This window comes from Mobula hypostoma, chromosome 1 (genome assembly GCF_963921235.1).
Source record: "Mobula hypostoma chromosome 1, sMobHyp1.1, whole genome shotgun sequence".
Lineage (NCBI taxonomy): Eukaryota > Metazoa > Chordata > Chondrichthyes > Myliobatiformes > Myliobatidae > Mobula > Mobula hypostoma.
The window spans coordinates 148,826,368-148,847,522 of record NC_086097.1 but is presented as its reverse complement, the minus strand read 5'-3'; the positions used below and the strand labels follow the sequence as shown (position 1 = coordinate 148,847,522).

General features: G+C 40.0%; 1 protein-coding gene across 1 annotated transcript in view; it reads right to left on the bottom strand.

Moving 5' to 3' along the window:
* Positions 1-19,546, bottom strand: part of LOC134346602 (DNA ligase 1-like) — a 52,544-nt gene extending 32,998 nt beyond the window's left edge. The window contains exons 1-6 of the mRNA XM_063048078.1: positions 19,400-19,546; positions 19,243-19,282; positions 12,260-12,392; positions 11,508-11,607; positions 10,529-10,578; positions 7,731-7,839 (exon numbers count right to left, since the gene is read on the bottom strand). Of these exons, the coding sequence (XP_062904148.1) occupies positions 7,731-7,839; positions 10,529-10,578; positions 11,508-11,607; positions 12,260-12,392; positions 19,243-19,282; positions 19,400-19,546 (579 nt within the window). The remainder of the gene's footprint in view (positions 1-7,730; positions 7,840-10,528; positions 10,579-11,507; positions 11,608-12,259; positions 12,393-19,242; positions 19,283-19,399) is intronic.
* Between the last annotated feature and the right edge of the window lie 1,609 nt (positions 19,547-21,155).

The following is a 21,155-nucleotide window of genomic DNA, read 5'->3' as shown; positions in this document are numbered from 1 at the left end:
ACATTAGTAACAGCTTGAAGCCTGCGCAGGTTGAACAGCTTGCCATCCATCCTGTAGTTGATGTGGATCAAGCCAACGGCGAATTTCAAACAAGTGTCTACTGAAAGGCAACTCACAGATCAAATACTCAATTTCCATGGCAACTACCCAGGCGTCCACAAGCAAAGCTGTGTCAGGACATTATTCAAATGGGGCACTACACATTGCAGCACAGCATTACGACGGAAGAGTGAAGAAGAACATCTCTACAAAGTTTTCAAGAACAATGGATACTCAAGGAATTTTGTTTGGTGCTGTTTGTCCAACCAACAAAATCAAAGAAGCACACAATGGCCAACTAAACTGGTCACCCTACTCTACATCAAGAATGTATCAGAAATGACCAATAGATTTCTACGACCATTTGACATCACAGTAGCACACAAACCTACAGCCATACTACACCAATGTTTATCAAGAATAAAAGACCCCCCCACCTACAACACACAGAACGAACACCATATACAAAATTCTATGCGCCAACTGTGACAAGTATTATATTGGACAGACTGGTAGGAAGCTATCAACAAGCTATCATGAACACCAACTGGCTGTAAACTGTCATGATCAACTTTCCCTTATATCTATACATTGTGACAGCGAAGCACATCAAGTCGACTGGACCAATGTCACTATCCAAGGCCAAGCCCGTCAACAACAAGCTGAGAATTCTTAGAAGCTTTGTTCTTCAAGCAGAATTCTATCAATAAGCATGTCGAAATGAACCCAGGCTACGTCCACACTACGCGGATAATTTGGAAAACGCCGATTTCGAGTAAAAACAACAGGCGTCCACACTAGGCGTTTTTCAAAATATCTCTGTCCACATTAGATGGATATTTGGGCGAATCTCCTCCTACTGGGCATGCACAGGACACACAGAAAACAAGCAAAGAGGAAACGGTATACTTGGTGCGCGTTTGTCCAGTTACAGAGTAGAAAAACTTAAAAGGAATTGATCCTGACTGTCGCGCAGGAGGACTTAAAACTAAAAAAAAACAAACAAACAAATACTGGAGTGTATGGAGGCAACCGACAGGGAGTTCACGGACAGTATGACCCGGCTGACAACGAACATTGAAAAACTGACCAACTCTGTTGCATTAATAAAGCACCTTGTTAAATGTATAAAACATGACTGCATCAGTGTTATCTTGTATTTCCATACAATGTTACACTAGGCTGTTACACATCTATTGTCAAAGAAGTACTTGCATAAATAGGTAAACCACCTTGGTTCTTGGTTCTTGATCCTCCAAAATATTCCGCATGGAATTTAAACTGGAAGTGGCGGAGGCTGTTTTCTGTCCTTACCTTCATACAAGTACGGACAGAAAACATGGCAAAGTGAGTATACTTATTTATTCAGTAAGCTATGGGTCAAAGTATTTGGTGAGTACATTTCTAACTCTTCTGGCTTCAGTCTTGTTGCCGTCTGTGCTGAAATTGTTAGGTTCTGCGAAGCATAGAATCAAATATCGCTGTGATGATTGTACGCTCCAGTATCAATTGTTTGGCGACAATAAAGTAGTAGTAATAATAATAATAATAGCAAGAAAACAATGGAATGCCCAGCTGCCGCCATCTGTTCCGCCACGTCATGACAGCTGTTTTAGAAAGCTCCGGTTACCCCGTACACACTGCAACGGATATTAAGCGTTTTCAGATTTATTCACTCTGGAGACTGTTTCTGAAAATCTCCGTTTTCGGGGGATCAAAATGCCGTTTTAGTGTGGACAGAGGATCAAAACGAAGAGAAAAAGCTTCGTTTTCAAAATTATCCGGCGTAGTGTGGATGTAGTACCAGCTTACATCCCACTTCAGGACACATAAAAGACAAACAATGTAGATCCCCAACATTTCATTCGAAGTTGCACTGATTATGTTACTTAGCTGGGTAACAAAACCTCTGCAAGATAACAACCCAGCTCGGCAGGGTACTCATCAGTATCCTGCTTTACGTTGTTGACTGGTCTGCCCTCACGTTTCATCTTTTCTTCTCTTATAGCTTTTTTTTTTAAAAAGTTGCCTTTTGTTGGATCTTAAAAGCTTCCCACTCACTTTTGCTACTTTGTATGCTCTGTCTTTGGCTGTTATGCAGTCCTTGTGGGAGAAAATTGGTTAAAGAGAAGAGTCAAGAGGGAAAATCCCAAGTAGCCAAGACTGAAGTGGAGTGATTAAGGAAACAGAGCAAATGTGATACACAAACAGGTACATGAAAAGAAAAGTAGGACTGGAGATCATACGAAGTGCTTGAAGCAGATACAAAAGTTGCATGGCCAACTTGCTGCACAGGAAGGAATAATACGTGCTTTTGGATTCTGAAGGTGGGGGGGGGGAGAGAAAGATGAATATAGAAATATATGGATTGGAATGATTTCTAAGGTAATGATTAGCCACACAACAGGGGTCCTCAACCTTTTTGCACCGCGGACCGGTTTAATATTGACAATATTCTTGTGGACCGGCCAACCCGGGGGGGGGGGGGGGGTGTTAATCACAACCGGAATATAGGTGATAAGTCATTTACAAGTGGCTAATACATGCAATTTCATTTCTAAAAGAGTTTATCTAACAAAGTTAATATTAAACACACAGTGCATATATTCCTCGCATGAAGGTAGTGATAAGTCAATTCTAAGTCACTTATGTCAATAGCATCATAACATTTTAAGTAACGTTTGAATATTAAACACACAGTGCATATTTTCCTCGTATGAACATATAAAATCATTGCAACACACCAATATCGCTGAATTAGTGGGAGCCCTGGGCTGTTTCCCTGCAACAAGACAGTCCCATCGAGGGGTGATGGGAGACAGTGATACTCGAAGGGGATTCCTTATGTCCAGTCTATTCTGCAATTTAGTTTTCATTGCATTCATTGCAGAAAACCCCACTTCGCAGAGATATGATGCTGGAAATGGAAGCAACTTTTTCAGTGCTTTCGTGGCAATCTCTGGATATTCAGCTTTGACTTTGATCCAGAATGCCAGCAGAGATGTTATGTCAAACATACTTTTCAGCCCACCGTCATTTGCAAGCTCAAGGAGTTGATCTTCTTCCTGCACTGACATGGATAATTCACCGGGGACATTCACAAATGAGTCACGGACCCATTCCTTTACATGTCTTGGGTCATTTGCAGTTGGGAAGTAATGCTCGAATTCTCTTAACAGCGAAGATAGGTGATTGTGCACCAGCTGTGAGAAGGACAGTGCAGCCACAGTCTCTCCCAAAATCCCAGCTAATATTGGGAAAATGTCAAATATGCCCCGTCCACTCACCGTCCCCACAGTTCCAGTTTGGCTTTGAAAGCAGACAATTTATCTGCCAACTTGAAGACAGTTGTCATTCTCCCTTGAAGTGACAAATTGAGTTCATTGAGCAGGTTGAAGATGTCACACAGATAAGCGAGTTTTGCTATCCACTCCTCATCACTGAACTGTGCTGCCAGTGGTGACTGTTTTCCTGAAAGAAATCTCTGTAGTTGCTCTCTTAACTCAAAAACGCTGGCCAGGGCTCTCCCCCTTAATAGCCACCTGACTTCAATGTGTAAGAGGAGGTGTTTGTGCTCTGCATCCGTTTCCTAGCAAAGCTGCCCAAATTCTCCTTGAAACTGTGGTAGCTGAAAGAGAAACCTGTGCCATCTTGTTAGCTGCAGCTTCTCCCAACAGTTCATGGCACATGTCCTTGGCAGCAGGCAGAATGAATTCTTCGCCAAGAGTGAAAGGCTTCTTAAGGCTGATTTATACTTCTGCATCAAATAGACGCCGTAGGTACAGTGTTGCCATGAACCCAACGCAGAGACTACATGAATCCCTACGCCGTAGCCTGACGTGCACCTCTCCCAAAATGACTGGCGATATGAAACGATACGAGTCGGCAACGCAGACTGCAACAACTGTGATTGGTCCACATGGTAGCATCGCATTTCCTCCTACGCTGCAATAGTTTCTTATTGGGTGACTGAAGGGCAGGGAAGAAACTCTGGCTGCAATGCTTTCCATAAAGCTTTACAGACCTCCGAAATTATGGAGGACACATTTCACTTTTACAAAAAAAAGGCATTCGCTTTAAACTTGTTTACCCCGAGAAAGACTACCATGACCATGAAGCCTTGCACGGGCAGGTGTGCGCGCATGTGTGATGTGCCCGAATTGCAGAGCAACGTAGACACACCAACGCACAAGTATAAATGCTCACAATGCGCGTAGGCCACTTGCATAGGTTACAGCATCCATTTAATGCAGAAGTATAAATCAGCCTTTAGCCTTAGCAATACAGCTAGCCACTAAGTACGATGCTCTCAGAGCAGCAGCCATTTGTGGAGGTGGTTGATCTCAGCACTTGCTTCTGTCCCGCTTGCTCACGTTTTTTCTGCTCAAAAAACTAAATGGGTTTGTCTTTAAGTGCAGGGTGCTTGGACTCAAAGTGCCAAGGCAGTTTTGAGGGCTTCATTGCCTCATTAGACAGCTTGTCTCCACATATCACACACAGGGGGCTTGGAGCGTGCGAATCACCGGTCGCAATAAAGCCATATTTTATGTACGACTCGTCGTATTTTCTATTGAATGAAGCTTTCTTTCTTTTGCAGTCTGGGCCTCAGCTGTCTCTGTTATCACCATCATTAGGCTTTTTATGTCCCCTACCACCTCTCCCAAAGAAACTCTCAAGCGACGTTTTTTTACTCATCGAGTAGTTGTAGGTTAATGACCGACTGATGACCTCGTGTGCATTCAAGTTCAACAGTGTGCTTGACAGGGAATAAGGAAAGGTGCAGCTGACTCATATCGTTTCATATCGCCAAATCATATTGTTTCTTTGCAGCCCGGTGGTTGGGGACTACTGCCATACAAGACCTTAGTCAGACCCCACTTGTTGTACTGTGTTCAGTTCTGGTCACCTCACTACAGGAATGCAATATATGTGGCTACTATAGAGAGAATGCAGGAGATTTACAAGGATGTTGCCTGGATTGGAGGGCATACCTTATGAGAACAGGTTGAGTGAACTTGGCCTTTTCTCCTTGAAATGTCAGAGAATGAGAGGTGACCTGATGGAGGTGTATAAGATGAGGGGCATTGATCATGTGGATAGCTGGAGGCTTTTTCCCCAAGGCTGAAATGGCTAACACTTGGGGACATAGTTTTAAGGTGCTTGGAAATAGGTACTGAGGGGATGTCAGGGGCAAGATTTTCCCCACACAGAGTGGTGGGTGCGTGGAATGCACTGCCGGTGGCAATGGTGGAAGCGGATATAATAGGGTCTTTTAAGAGTCTCTTAGATAGGTACATGGAGTTTAGAAAAATAGAGGGCTATGCGGTAGGAGAATTCTAGATAGTGTCTAGAGTAGGTTACATGTTGGCACAACATTGTGGGCTGAAAGGCCTGCAACGTGCTGGAAATTTCTACGTTCTGATCCCTCTCAGCTCATGGTGTTGAAAGCCTTGACAAGATCAACAAAGGTGCTATAGAGATGTCTGTTCTGCTCCAGGTATTTTTCTTGCAACAAAGATCATGTCCACAGTTCCTCTTCCTTTCCTGATTCCACACTAACTTTCCAGGAGATGATCTCATTCCTGATGAGCATTAGCCTGTCTAGATTTTCCTAGTTACTGCCAATAAAGAGACACCTCTGGTTGCTGCATGCTTGGAGGTCTTCCTTCTTCTTGTACAGGTGTACAATGGATGCATCTTTCATTTCTTGAAGAATCTGAGCATTCTCCCAGAAGGACTGGAAGACCTCTGTCAGTTTACTGGTAATGAGTGGACCACCTGTTTTGTAGACCGCTGCTGGTATAGCATCTGCTCCAAGAGCCTTGCCATTTAGCAGCTGGCCTATTGCTTTCTTGATTTCCTCTTCTTGGGGAAGAGAGTCCATCTCATGGTGGATGTCTACTTGATTGAGACAATCAATTGCTTTGTCGTTGATGGTGGATGGTGTTCAGCACAGATTCAAAATGTCCTGCCTATCTGTCCAGAATCTTGGCCTGCTCAGTGATGGTGTGGTGCCATCTGTGCTTAGGAAGGGCGAGATCCCAGAAGGCTGAGGGCCACACAGTGTTTGATGGCAAAGAATCTCTTCAAGTCATGTTCATTGGCGTAGCCCTGAATCTTGATAGCCTTTGTATGGAGCCAAAAGTCTTGCATCTTTCTGAGTTTGGCTTCAACTATCCTGTGTGTATTGGCAAATGCTGTCTCTTTAGAGACGCAGGAAGGATCATTCTGATGGGCTCTGTGCAGCCTGTGCTTTTCCTGTGAGAGAGCTTTTATCTCTCATCATTCTCATCAAACCAGTCTTCGTTTTTCCTTGTTGTATGGCTGAAAACCTTAAAGGAGGAAGAGTGAACGCGATCTCTGAAAGCAGCCTAACCTTCTTCAACGTCCCCTCCAAGATGAACATTGGTGAGCTGTGATTGGAGGCTCTTAACAAGGTGGTCTGCACTAGTATCCGATTTCAGCTTGCTGATGTTCAGCTTCTTGGCAAGTCTCCTTGCCTGTGGCTGTTAAGTTTGGAAACAATCAGACCAGCAGTCTGCACCACACATGCTTTGGTCACTCTGACATCGTGTCTGTCATATCTTCTGATGTAGTTTATCAGGTGCTAGCGCTGGAGAACCTCTGCATGTCAGGCACCACCTATGGAAGGAAATGGGCAGTTGGTGTTTTTGTCCAAATAAAGGGTCTTGAACCAGAATGTCAGCTGTCCATTTCCCTCCATAGATGCTGCTAGCTTGCTGAGCTGTTCCATTCTACGTGTTATTTCAGATTCCAGCATCTGTCGTGTCTTGCATATGCATGGTGGAAACTAAGAGTAGAACTTGGTATTATTTACTTACCAGCTTAATTTACTAGAAAATCTGTTTCACTTTTGCATTTATCAACATTTTCCCCTTAACACTTGACTAGGGCAATCACTTCATAGTTTTCACAAGTCTTGAGTCCCATATCAAGAAAACAGAAAAATGTTCACTTTAACCTGGGAATAAAGTCAATGTAATACAAGGGTTGTCTTTATTGACCAATATTTTCCATGTTTATTAAAATCATAGTATTCAAGTGGTCTGCTTATACCAACAACCTGAACTACTGGCAGGATTTAAAATGGTGAAACTTTCACTCAAAGCCATGGGCAACCATCAAAGCAGGGTTTGCTCAATCTACATTCATTTTGCTTTACATTTCAGCTCAAGCCTGATTCCCAATATCTGTACAGGCCATCATGTAATGAAAGTGCAGCATATAAAAGTGATAAAAAGACTCAAACATTTATATTGCTTAATTTGGATAAGGTTTGCTTTCCTGCCATAAAATACACAAAAACATATCTCTCCTCCAGAACAGCAACTGCTTTTAGGGATATGAATGTGTCCGAAGCTGGAGACATCTCCAAGAGGTTTGTCATATGGTACATGTTGGAAATGGGCTAAGAGTTAATTAAAACTGGCACTCTTGACAGCTGAATTTATATCAATAATAAGGGACATTGGGACTCACATATTAATAAACTAGTCCTTTCTTCCCCTTGTGGACATCAGAGAGAGCCATCTCAGGTGATTAATCCCCAAATAAAGAGATTAAGGGATGGGAGTGAAGAAAATAAATTCTTCAAAAAAAAAAATCTATGGTCACTGACTGGAATAGATTTGAAGGCCAGATAGCCTTCCCCAAACTTTGTTTAGCATTACCCTTTTTTTGTACTTTTTATCCTTATTCTTTTGTTTCTTGACACAGAATTCTTTGAGCTGTTCATCCATATCCAAGAGCATATCTTCAAAGGATTCCTGGCATGAAGATCTGTGCAAAATAAGAAATCCAAAAATAAAAGTCATAGAAGTAACAAACCATGTGCTGAAATGAATCTTTACTTTAAATATTTAAACTGGCAACTGCATCTTAAAGGAAAACAATCAAAAATAAAAACAGAAAACAGAAATACCAGACAGGTCAGATAGCATTAGTGGAAGAAGAAAATTTCAGATTGGTTGGGAGTTCTAATGAGAGGACATCAATTTATCAGTTAGATGTATAAAGTAGCTGATGCACTAATATAGTTAGTAAGGACTTCTAAAAATTCCAGGACTCTTTATACACACACTAAATTAAATATGATTAAAAAACAATTAAGAGATTTGGATCTAAAGTGATATACACTCCTGCTCAAAAGTCTTAGCCAGATTTTTATAGTAAGGGTGCCTAAGACTTCTGTTCAGTACAGTATTTGTCAATATGGAGTGAAGAGTAAGTTTATAAATCTGTCAAAAGCAAAGGATGTTGGGAATAATGAGGGTGGAGCACCGCGGGAGGAGCGTGGGACAGGTGTTAGAGGAAGTGTGCTGGGGCAGGGGGGGGCAGGGGTGGCACGGGTGCCGACACCCAGCCCAGGCACCATGTAAGGTAATATGATTCCAAACAATTGGTTTATTGATCATTGCACAATGTATCTCTGGTGCTTCCCACCCGCTCCCCTCTCCCCCCTTTTCCAACCATGACTCCCCTTCCCATTTAATGCACAATAGAGACCCATTATCAGAATCAGGTTTATCATTCACATACGTCATGAAATTTGTTTTTCTTGTGGTAACAGTATATACATAAAGTATGTAATACACAAGATTACTATAGTACTGTGCAAAAGTCTTAAGCACCTTAGCTATACATGTGCCCAAGACTTTTGCACAGTACTGTAGATATAGATAGCTTTAGTGAATAGGCAACAATCTAGCAAAAAGGTAGAACACAAGTAGAAAAATGCTGATTTGGCTATAATGACGTAAAAACAATTATCTAAGTAGTTAGACAACCACTTAGGACCAAAATATTTTGCAGTACGCTAGAGATGGTCTCGAGTGCATTGATTAATGGACACACAACTTTCCTGCTTTAATAGTCCATGGCCAAAAAGAATACGGGTTAACCTCTGATCTCATCACAAAGCTTGGGTGTGGGGGTGGGGAGAAGAGGGGTGTGGGGAGGTGAAGAGAAAAGAATGCCTTCAGAAGAGGGTATAGCAGGTTTCAAGGTAAATTTTCTATGTGGTTATGCTCTTCCTCCCATGGGATTGCTGTGGAAATGCTTGGTAATAGTTTGTTGCTGGCCATTTCTAGGATGAGTATATATTCACTACTAGATACCTCCACATTCTGAAGAAAGGACATGACCAAGGAATGTCTCCAAGGTTTTCCTTATTATTCACCTGTGAGGACCAAGTATTACAATTTTTCCAATTTATACAGAAATTCACTCATAATTCCATGGTGCTAAAGACTGATAAAAGATGTGAAGTTGACCAGAGGTTTAGTCTGATGAGCCATGGCGAATTATAGGTGGACATTTAACAAACTTTCTATAAATGAACAAGAGTAAGAAAACATTCAAAATAATAAGAGGACTGGAGAAACAAATTTTTCAGGATTTACAGAGATCACTTTTCTCCCCTACAAAAGATGAAGATAGTTTCTTCTTAAAAAAAACTTAAGATTTCAGGAATAACAAATGCAAAAACACTTTTACAAGGTAATTCAATGCAAATTACTGATTAGTCTATAGTTGGCATACACTCAGTGACAGACAACTTTATTCGGACGGAAATGGAAATAATGTGATCTTCTAGTGCTGTAACCATCCACTTCAACCTGTGACATGTTGTGCGTTTGAGGTGCTCTTCTGCACACCACTGATGTAATATGTGTTTCTGTCACTTTCCTGTCAGTTTGAACCAGTTCGGCCATTCTCTGCTGACCTCTCTCATTGACAAGGTGCTTTTGCCCACAAAATTGCTACTCACTGGATATTCCTAGTTTTTCGCACTATTCTCCATAAACTGGAGACTGTTGTATATGAAAATCCCAGGAGATCAGCAGTTTCTGAGATAGAGAAACCACCTATTTGGCACCATCACGCCACAATCCAAGTCACTTAGATCACATTTCTCTCCCATTTTGTTATTTGGTCTGAACAACAACTGACCATGTTTGCACGCTTTTATGCACTGATTGGCTGATTAGATATTTGCATTAACAAGCAAGTGTATAGGCATATCTGATAAAGCAGCCATTGAGTGCATGTGCACGCTATGGAAGAATATGGAAAGATTTACTAGGACAATACTAAGATCATATTTTTGGGCAGAAGGAGAAGAGAGGTCAGAAACTTGTAAGAAGAAAAGATGAAGTAAAAAGAATTATGAAGAATTTTGAATAGTTAAGGGAAATAGATTTTCAATTAACTGATCAGTGAAGTGAATAGCACAAATGCAAGACATTAAAGAAAATAAGGTGAAGCGTATTTACCATAATAACAAAGGCAGAATGTTCTTTCACAAGTATTGATAGAAAGGGATTCTATGTTTGGCACTTAACAATAGACAAATATTTTTGAAAGTTGAGCAAGAGTTGATACATTTGAATGAGTGTCTCAGAACAGGCATAACGTACAACGAAAACTTTGAAAATACATGAATATTACGTATGAATTTTTTCTTTACCTCTTCAACATATTTCCTTTAATTTTCTTTTCTGTTTTGTTATAGATCTCCTGTAAAAAATGATTTTATACAATGATTGAGACATCATTATTCAATGCAGGGAAGTGGATTATCTGGACCAAAAGTTGTGTTCTTCTTTTATGCAACATGAAATGCAATACATATAGCTGAGCACTTAAAGATGTTCTTTAATCACTTCCTCATCTTGATCTACCAGAGTTTCTGCTTCCAAAAGCCATCTTTTCCAGGGCTTTGTTAAGAAATTCTTGAGTAAATATACCAAATTGCATAGAACAAAACTGTATCATCACAGACCAAACAATTCCAGTATTTGTAAACACGTTCACAGGTAGATAATGCAGCAAGGTGCCAGGGGCTCTTTGATCATAGCCCATGACTACAAAAATGTTGAAGAATTGGAGGTTGAGAATAACAGCCTCGGTCTTATAAGAATTGTGATTCAGGAAGGCTCCAAGGATCAATAGTAGGTAACTTGTTTAAAAGGGGGTTTTAATGCAACTGTATTAGGTAGTGTACTGTGATTATCCTAACATACTTCATTACTCAATGTTGAGACGAAGAATGATACCACATGTATGCTTGATGCAAAAATAACATCAACAGCAACATAATGACTCACATCAGAATGACTTCTTGAATCTTTTAAAAAAGTGACAAACAACCAACAAATGATAGTAATCGTGCTTATCTCAGGATAATGTCAATTTTCAATTGTAGAATATTGAACAAACTTATGATTGGATTTCTAGATCTAGTTTTGATCTACAGAGTATGCCAAATTGACCAATCCCAGCCATTGAAGCATTTTATAAATTAGATTACTTTGGCACTCAAATAGAAATGGGAATGCTCACCAAGAATCAGAAAAGGGTGACACTCTCCATCATTGGTTTATGTGCAAAAATAAGCAACCCTGATAAAGTAAGGACCATAGGCAAAATTCTTAAGAGGAACTTACACTTTTATCAATTTTTACTTCTTTGTTTATCTGCTTCTTTGGAATGTCTTCTTTGTGTATTTTGCTCAGGCTATTTTCTATCATGTTATTCTTGCGTTTCCTGCAAACCATATTTTTTTAAAGAAAGGTAGAAGTTAGAAAGGGTAATGCAAATCCTGGATTAATCTTCTAAAGCAAATGATGCCACAGTATATGCATGCACAAAGTGAATGACTGGAAGGCTAGTGCTAGGTTTCTTTGGCAGAAATACAAATATACAATTATGAGATTGGAATATTAACAAATTAATAGCAACAACATGAGGAACCACTAGAAAAGAAAAAAAAACAGCAAGAAGTGAGCAATTAGTTACACAGAACAGGTGATATCAGATGTCATTTTAATGTATTTTTTGTTAGGAATGTAGGATTCATGGACACGCCCAGAATTTATTGCACATTCCTCATTGCTTCCACAAAGGGTGGGTGATGGAGTTTTGAATATTATTTTTTTAAAAAAGGCAGAGGAACGAAGTACCTTACTGTGTTCTTATGTAGCCCTGCCAACCTTCACGTAGAAATATTATATACAGCAGGCAGTCAATGAGCCACTTTAGAATTAAGCACATTTATGCAATTAAAGAGAATTTGGAAGAAAACTGCATCAAGATTATACACATTCAATGCTATTGGGGAAGAAGGGTGGTGAAGGCAAAAAACAGGACAGCAGATTGTAAGAGAACATTACTGTTACAAATCTCATTAGATTATTACCTGCTCAATTCTTTCTCAGCATTGTTGAGCAGTGGTGGAATGTTTTTAAGAGTTTTACTTTTCTCTTCCTCATTGTCTGTTTTATTGAGTGCTTTATCTTTATTCTTATTTTTTGACATTGCACCTTTCAAGCCTGTTTTAGGTATAAATAAAAATAGTTGTCAAATTAAACTATTATAGTTGAAAGGTAGGAAACTCCGCAAATATTTCAAAACTGACTTCACTGTTACCATATTATGAAAATCAAATCTATTCCAATGCTACTACCAGAAGTTTTAGCATTAGGATATTTTTCCAAGTCCATACAAATGTTAAAATCAAACAAGACCAAGCCAAATGAAATAATCAAGAAAATGTAGGTCATAGTGAGGTGGATGGATAGTATGAAGCAGCAGAATTAGAAAGGAAATTATAGCACACAAGGCATTAACACCGCACCCATGCTCTTGCATAGCTGAGCAAAGCATACAAAGGCAGCCTCGCAGGTGTGGTAACAAAGTGACTGGAGCTGAGCAAAATAATCATGAAGGTGCTCATGAGAAGACTCCTGATGAGATGAACATCCAACAAAAGACACGAATGCTGCTTACGCTGAGGAAACTGGGATCAAACTTAATTCCAAGAGACCTTTCTATGACTATATGGGGAATAGTGAACAGAAGGCTTAGCCAACTTCCACAGCACCCATTTATCTGGTAAAGAAGGGCTAGGGCAGCACAGAAAGACAGGCATGGTATGGTAAAATAGCAGTCAGCGCAATTGCTTTACAGCACCAACAATCAGGGTTCGAGTCCCATCACTGCCTGTAGGGAATTTGTAGTTCTTGTGTCCACATCGATTTTCTCCAGGTGCTGTGGTTTCCCCCAGCATTGCAAAGATGAACAGTACAGGTCAGGGTGAGGGAGTTGTGGGCAAGCTACTTTGGCAGCGGAGGTATCACGATAGCGCCCCCAGCACCATCTTTGGAATGTGATGGTCGTTGATGCAAGGCAATATCACCATATGTTTCAATGTACACAAGTTCAAAGTAAATTTATTAGCAAAGTACATACATATACAATATTGGCATTGTTTCTTGTGGGGCACACTAGAATAATCATAATAGAATCAATGAAAGAGTGCACTTTAACTAGTGCACTAAAGACAACAAACAGCACATACAAAAGAAATAAATAAATAACCAATCAATATTGAGAAATTGAAACGAAGAGTCCTTGATAGCCAGTCTATAGGTTGTGAGTACATTTCAAAGACAGGGCAAGTGAAGTTGAGTGGTTCAAGAGCCTGCTGGTTACAGTTGAAGGGTAGCAACTGTTCTTGAACCTGGTGGTGCAAGTCCTGAGGCTCTGTACCTTGCTCCTGATGGCATCAGTAAGAAAAGAGCATGGCCTGTGTGGTGGGAGCCCCTGATGATGGATGCTAATTTCCTGCAACAACACTTCATGTAGATGTGCTCGATAATGGGGAGAGCTTTCCAGTGAGGGACTGTGCCATATCAACTACTTTTTGCAGCATTTCCCATTCAATGGCATTAGTGTCTCCATACTAGGTTGTGATATAGCCCGCCAATATACTTTCTACCAAACATCTAAACAAGTTTGTTAAAGTCTTAGACATCATATCAAATCTTGACAAAGTCCTAAGGAAGTAGAGGCATTGCTGTGCTTTCTTCATAATTTCACTTACATTCTGGGCCCAAACACCGAGGAATTTATAGTTGCTGATGCTCTCCACCTCCGAACCTCCGACAAGGACTGGCTCACCTGAAGTTAATAATCAGCTCCTTGGTCTGCTGACATTAAGTAGGAAGTTCTTGTTAATTTTCAATCTCCCTCCTCTAAGCTGATTTATCACCACCTTTGATTTGACCTATGACAGTGATGTCATCAGCAAACTTGCATATGGCATTGGAGTTGTGCTTAGCCACACAGTCACAAATGTAAAGCAAGTAGAGCAAGGAGCCAAGCACACAGCCTTGTGGCGCACTTGTTCTGGTGGAGACATAGGAGCAGAATTAGGCCATTCAGCCTACCAAGTCTGCTCTGCCATTCCATCATGGCGGATCCTGGATCACACTCAAACCTATACACAAGTTTTCTCACCATATCATTTGATGCCCTGACCAATCAGGAAATGATCAACTTCTGCCTTAAATATACACATGGACTTGGCCACCACTACAGTCTGTGGCAATATGTGGCAGGTTTAAATCATCTATTATCACAACATTGCTCGCAATTGTCTGCTGTCTCCCCACAAATTTGTTCCTCTAATTTCCGCTGACTATTGGGAGGTCTATAATATAGTCCAATTGATGTAGTCAGTCATCCCTTATTAATTTAGCCATATTGCCCAAGTTATACAAACCCAGCTTGACCATTGCTGTGGCAGTTTTCCTGATGAGTAAAGCTAACCCTACCCCTTTAGTACCATTTGTCAGACTCAAAATAACCTTCAAAGTACAATGGATGAAGGTTAATTGGGCCATCAGTTAATTGGGGCAGCTACTTATTTGGGACCAACTCTTAAAGAACAAAAGCTAAATTGAGAAAATAGCCGGGATGCCCTTAGTTTACTTGGGACACTATGCCGCTTAACTGCAGCAGGAGACATTTGCCAAACAGATTCTAACTAGCTTCAGTCGCGTGAACATGGGTAGTCATTAGACACTACACTGTGTTTAGAGCGAACAGTTTTTAAATAGTGTCATTTGCGTATGTGTGTTCAAAAAGCAGTGATTTTTGTCACTGATAGTTGGCGAGAAATAAGCAGTAACACATTTGAGAACTGTTTTGCTATGTTTCAAGCATTCAGGCTTTGAGAAGCCAGAAATGGCTGACAGCGAAAATGAAATAATTTCATTACTTCAACAAGTTAAAAATTACAATTTGAAAATATTGACAATCATCTGGAACGTTACAATGGAAATGAATACTTGGAGGATGCAATCATCTAAGGTTATGAAGGCAGTCCAGTATCTGCAACAGGTATCTGCACTGACTTTATGCATTCACTGTAATCAAAAGAACACAACGTATGAATTCCTCCATTGACAACCTCTTAGGAGCTAATACAGTTTTATAGTACTGTAGATATATGGTGATGATCTAATTTGTTCTACATTTCAATTAATACATAAATTATCAGTTAAGCAGCATTGTGTCTTTTTTTTATATACCTTTTTACTATTCCCATAAAACTTTGGTTAATTTGGACAGCTGCTTAATGGGCTAAAATGTATAGCTCCCAATGTGTCCTAATTAACCAGAATCCACCCTACATTAAAGTTCAATTCAGGGAGATTTTACTATGTTTCTCCCAGAAGACAATATACAAGGTTCCCTCCAGAATGCCTGCTTGTTATCCTTTTTCATCTATCAGCTTCAATCTTCACTGGCTTAATCACAGTCACAACAGTACCTTGGCTCTTTCTGGAGTAAGAGATTGAAGATGCTGCAGTCTGGGGCAACAGACAAGATACCAGAGGAATAAAGCATGTTAAGCAGCTTAGTGGGGGAAAAATGGACAGTTAACATTTTGGTCAAGACCCCACCTAAAATGTTGACTATCCATTCCCCTCACACCATCTCCTCCCCCCCCCGCCCCCCACCAACATATGCTGGCTGCAGGATTTTTCCATTACTAATCTGCTAATGCACCACCTAACTCTGTACACCAGAGAAAGCAGGATCTCCCAGTGGCCACACATTTTAATTCCACATCCCATTCTGACATGTCTATCTACGGCCTCCTCTACTGTAAAGATGAAGCCACACTCAAGTTGGAGGAACAACACCTTATATTCCTTCTGGGTAGCCTCCAACCTGATGGCATGAACATTGACTTCTCAAACTTCTGCTAATGCCCCGCCTCCCCCTCGTACCCCATCCGTTATTTATTTATATACACACATTCTTTTTCTCTCCTTTTTCTCCCTCTATCCCTCTCACTATGCCCCTTGCCCATCCTCTGGGCTCCCCCTCCCCCTTTTCTTTCTCCCTGGGCCTCCTGTCCCATGATCCTCTCATATCCCTTTTGCCAATCAACTGTCCAGCTCTTGGCTCCATCCCCCCCACACCCCCGTCTTCACCTATCATTTCGGATCTCCCCCTCCCACTTTTAAATCTCTTACTAGCTCTTCTTTCAGTTAGTCCTGACGAAAGGTCTCGGCCCGAAACGTCGACTGTACTTCTTCCTAGAGATGCTGCCTGGCCTGCTGTGTTCACCAGCAACTTTTATGTGTGTTGCACCACCTAACTGTCCATTTTATCTACATCCTGGTGTAGCCTTAAATAACCTTCCTTGTTATCTCCAGCATCCAGTTTTGTGTTATTCAAACTTATTAAATCATATACCTAGATTTTAAACATTAATGCATTTCACAAATAACAAAGATCCCAGCAGGGTGCCACTAATTACACTTACATTCCAAACATTCATCCATTGCTATCCTTTCCCTTCTTTCACCAAGCCAGTTTTGGACTCAATTGGCTAACTTATCATGGATCCTATATACCTTTAACCTTCTTGACCCACAAACAGTACCAGCTACAAAGTTTCCAAGCTTCAATTAAAAACGTACTTCCAAATGTTGAAATTATAACATGATCATATCATTACTGTACAAATCGTTACAAACAACATTCTGACTACTGCATTCTTTTGGATTTTTCCTGATCAGATAGCCAAAGATACTAAATATGCAATTTCATATCTCTGACACGTTTTCATAAAATAGCAAAAATTCACAGTCAGCATATACAGCAGTCAAATGCTGATCAAATAATCTATTCAGCAATGTTAGTTGTAAAACAGTTAGGAAGCACACCAGCACCATTACACTGAAATTTAGCCATGGAAACTTTTAAATTGAGCCAGCAAAATACTGAACACATAGTCATGTTTTAATGTATGGACATCAGATATTGAAAACTTAATTTTTCTCTATACCACTTAAGTGTTAGACTGAATGGCATGATTGAGTCTTCACCCCAAAACATTGAGGTAATCTAATATACCAAAGGCAACAATTAATCTGCACATTCAAATTAGTTGTTAATTCACATAAAACATTTCTCTGAACTTGTGCACTTGGAGAGCTCCGCGTTAGGAGTTCTACAAAATTTAAAATGTTGTTTTCTACTGAAACGCAGCTGAACAAATTTCCTATTTTTTGACATTTTCTTTCACTCTATCAACTCTTAGTGCTAATATATTCTTCTGATAATGATTTTGTCTATTATTGGAAAATAAAGTTTCGTATTTGTTACCCCAATATTATGACCATCAATTTATGCTGAATGCATAAATAACAATTTTCAGACTCTTATACTCTTCTTGCTTTGCAGTCAAGAAGCAATCTTTTATAAATCTAAACTGAATGGTTATGTTTATTCCATCATTTCATTCTGAATCAATTCCTGCAAGAAACACAGCATTCCATACTATTACAACACTTGGTTTTAACACTCTTCCATTGACATCTGAGTTGATTTTTAGGATGATTTTTTGAAAAATAACATGTTGTATCTTGTATCATTTTGTATTATCTCCCAGGTTTCTTGCACTAACCTATCCACATATTTCACCAGGACATCATTGTTCTATATTGTAACAAGATTGCAGTTTTGAGCTTTCAGTCGTAATTTTACCTCTGACGAACCAGTATCTGTCTTATCCATTTGCTTCACAACAAAACATCAACAATTCTGTGACACGCAAACTAATTTGCAATTCAATCCAATTTTTGATTACGCTCAACCTTCTGCAATGGTGAAGCTCTCAGTATGTTTCAAGCTAACCTCATTTGTTCAGAATAGTATTTTGATTGGCTTCTTTAAGCCTTTTTCTGCTCAGTTTTTGTTGTTTTGGAGTTCAGTTATAATCCTTAAGATTTTATGCAGACTTAGATATCCCATAACAGAAGACCTTAACCAACTGCATGTCATCCATTCAATCTCAAAAATCCATCTGCATTCATTCCTGTATCCCATTTCACTGATTTATGAAACAAAATATCAGCATCAACCTTGGTTGCTTTTTCTTATTAATATCTGCATCATTAGCAAATTTTCATTCAATACATCATCTTGACCAGACCTCAAAACTGTATGCAAGCTCTTCATTTCACTAATGCATGACTTCTTAAATGGTTTCTCTTTAAAAGAAAAATTATCTATGCTATTCCCTTAAAGAAAATTATTGATAGAATTATTGATATATTTTTCTATCCCTGTGTATTCATTTACAGCTATAGCTTTGAACTGTCCTGAAGACTTTGGAACATCTAACTTGCATTGCCCCATTAGCTTACCATTTCATGAATTTACACTGCTCTCAAGAAACTACTATCATTTTGTTTTTAATTCATTTCCCATAATTGCAAGACCAGCATTTATGGCCCATTCCTGTCTTTCCTTCTCCCCCCAATAATGGTCAAAAGTCCACAGCTTTAAGTTGTTGCAATCATTTTAAATAAATCCTTATCACTTCAAGATTTTTTGAAACCTGAAAACACTAAAACCATAACTCAATTTTTAAACCTCTTACCCTCTTCCAAATCCCTCCATGGTCTCAATCATTTCACTCATTCCCCCTATTCTTTAGTCCTAATATTTTGCGACTCAGTGTTCATATATCTTTGAGATCAGCAACACCAGTCTTTTACACTTTCACTTGGCGATGTATCAATGTCATGATGAATGAAAAGAACGAAACGTGCACAGCCATCAGTCACGGAGCAAATATCAGAGAAAGGAAGGGATAAAGTCAGGGTGACTGGACAACCTGCGGGAGTGCGTACGTGCCAGACAGGTAAAACAGTGCCAGCGTGCCGACTTCAGTAAGTACTGATGTTCCGTTATGGGGATTCGGTTCAGGCATAGGGCGGGAGTCCGGCACCTAGTTTCTCAGTGTACCAGGAGGCAACATTAAACACCGCGTGTTATCACTCGGCGAGTCCTCCGAAGAACAAATCTACTCACCCGTCGAGCAGGAAGCGGAATCAGGAGGTAAACTCTCTCCCTGCCGGGCAAATACAAACAAGCAAGATATAACATGAGGGGCAAAAGCACGAAAATACCCGAGGGGTTGAAATAATACATAGGAACTTTTTTTTTCTTGCTATTTCTAAGGCCTCACCTCTGCTGGAGCCAGAGCCATAGCTCCGTTCATGATCTGCCTAACGGATTGCAAATACGTTAATTCGATTTTCAACCGAAAGCAAACGGTTGGCCCAGTCTCCCCACCCTTACAACTTAAACAATGCCGAATGGCCGCAGTGCGCATGTTCTCACCTCACTGTTTGACCTTTCACCGCCTGGAACAGTGGTCAAAGTTTGCAAAATTAAATTTTTTAAATTAAGCGCTGTTATTCCTTAGGATTTTTATTTGTTTTACCATTTATTTAGAATTTGCCTAAAACCTCAAACAATATGAAATAACGATACTAATATAAACATAATTAAATAAAATTTAAGTTGTATCAGTTTATTTCATTGTAACCTTTAAGTAATTTTACATCTCTACATTCAAATGAAATAAATGTATAAAAAATAATTATTAACAACAGTGTGTTTTGCGATAAGGGGGAGATTGATGAATATAACTCAACCAATTAATTATTTGAGTCAAAATGTGTTTCATTATATATTTTTTGAAATATTGCCGTACATAAGCACAGATTAAATGAAAACCAGTGCCATATCTGACCGAGCTAGTGGGTATAAGCTCCCGCAACTTATTAAGGGCTCCCAATGGCGTGCGTCTCAAATAGCCTCTGACAACCAAGTCCAGCTCTTGACCTTTGTTATGTTTTGTAACGGCAAAATATGAAATCTAATTGGAAGGAAATCATGGAGCATCTGGAATGTGAGTTTTGTTTAGTTTTTACTCTAACCAAGGCACTTATCACGTGAAAACACTCCTCCCGGCTTGGCTATAAACTCCCAACTCAATTAACACACACACACACACACACACACACACACACACACACACACACACACACACACACACACACACACACACACACACACACACACACACACACACCCCCTCTCCCTCTCCCTCTCCCTCTCCCTCCCCCCGCTGCTTGGCAGTGAAACAATCTCAGGTTCTGGGGCTCCTGCATTTTGTGGTTGTAGGGGTTGACTCTGAGCCCGCAGGAAGTGGTTCTGACAGCTCTGGATACATTTCTTCTGCTTTCCTCAGCTTTTCTCTCCGGATCTACTTTGATCCCTTTCTTTTTCTTTCTCACGTTCCTTCTCTATTTCACACCCTTCTCTTTCTTACTATTTCTTCTCTCCTTTTGTTTTCTGCCCCACAACATATCTGATGAATCTGGTGGTTTTGTATGTCCTTTCCTTTTTTCTTTCCATTCATCCAGCTGGTGTTTGGTCTTTTCATCTACTTTTACAAGCAACTTCTTGTCTCCCATTTGATTACATGCAAAGTTGATTCTGGTTCTTCATACTCACAAAAGTCAAATGCTAGCAACTTTCCCGAAGCTCATTGAACTCTCTTCCAGCTTAAACCCAAGCCACATTTCACAAATAACTGCCTGATCAACATATCAGGGGCTTTCTCAGATATATGACCTATAAAAACTGTTGCAGTCGGACCTGTGCTTTCATTACTTTCAGACTTCCTCTGAGCAGCACGGTCCTTCCTTGGTTAAATTTGCTTTCCAACCAGAGGCACATAGGTTGGCACCACACCTAGTTGCCCTCTATTGGGCAATGGTTCATGGTGTACAGCATGGGATAGTAGTGGCATCTTCCAGTACCTTTCTTAATTAGTGTATCATTGAACTGACAATTCAGACAATTTCTTCAATTCAGCCATGTATACTGAAATGGATTCCCCTTCCCTATGATTCCACTTCTGAAACCTAAAG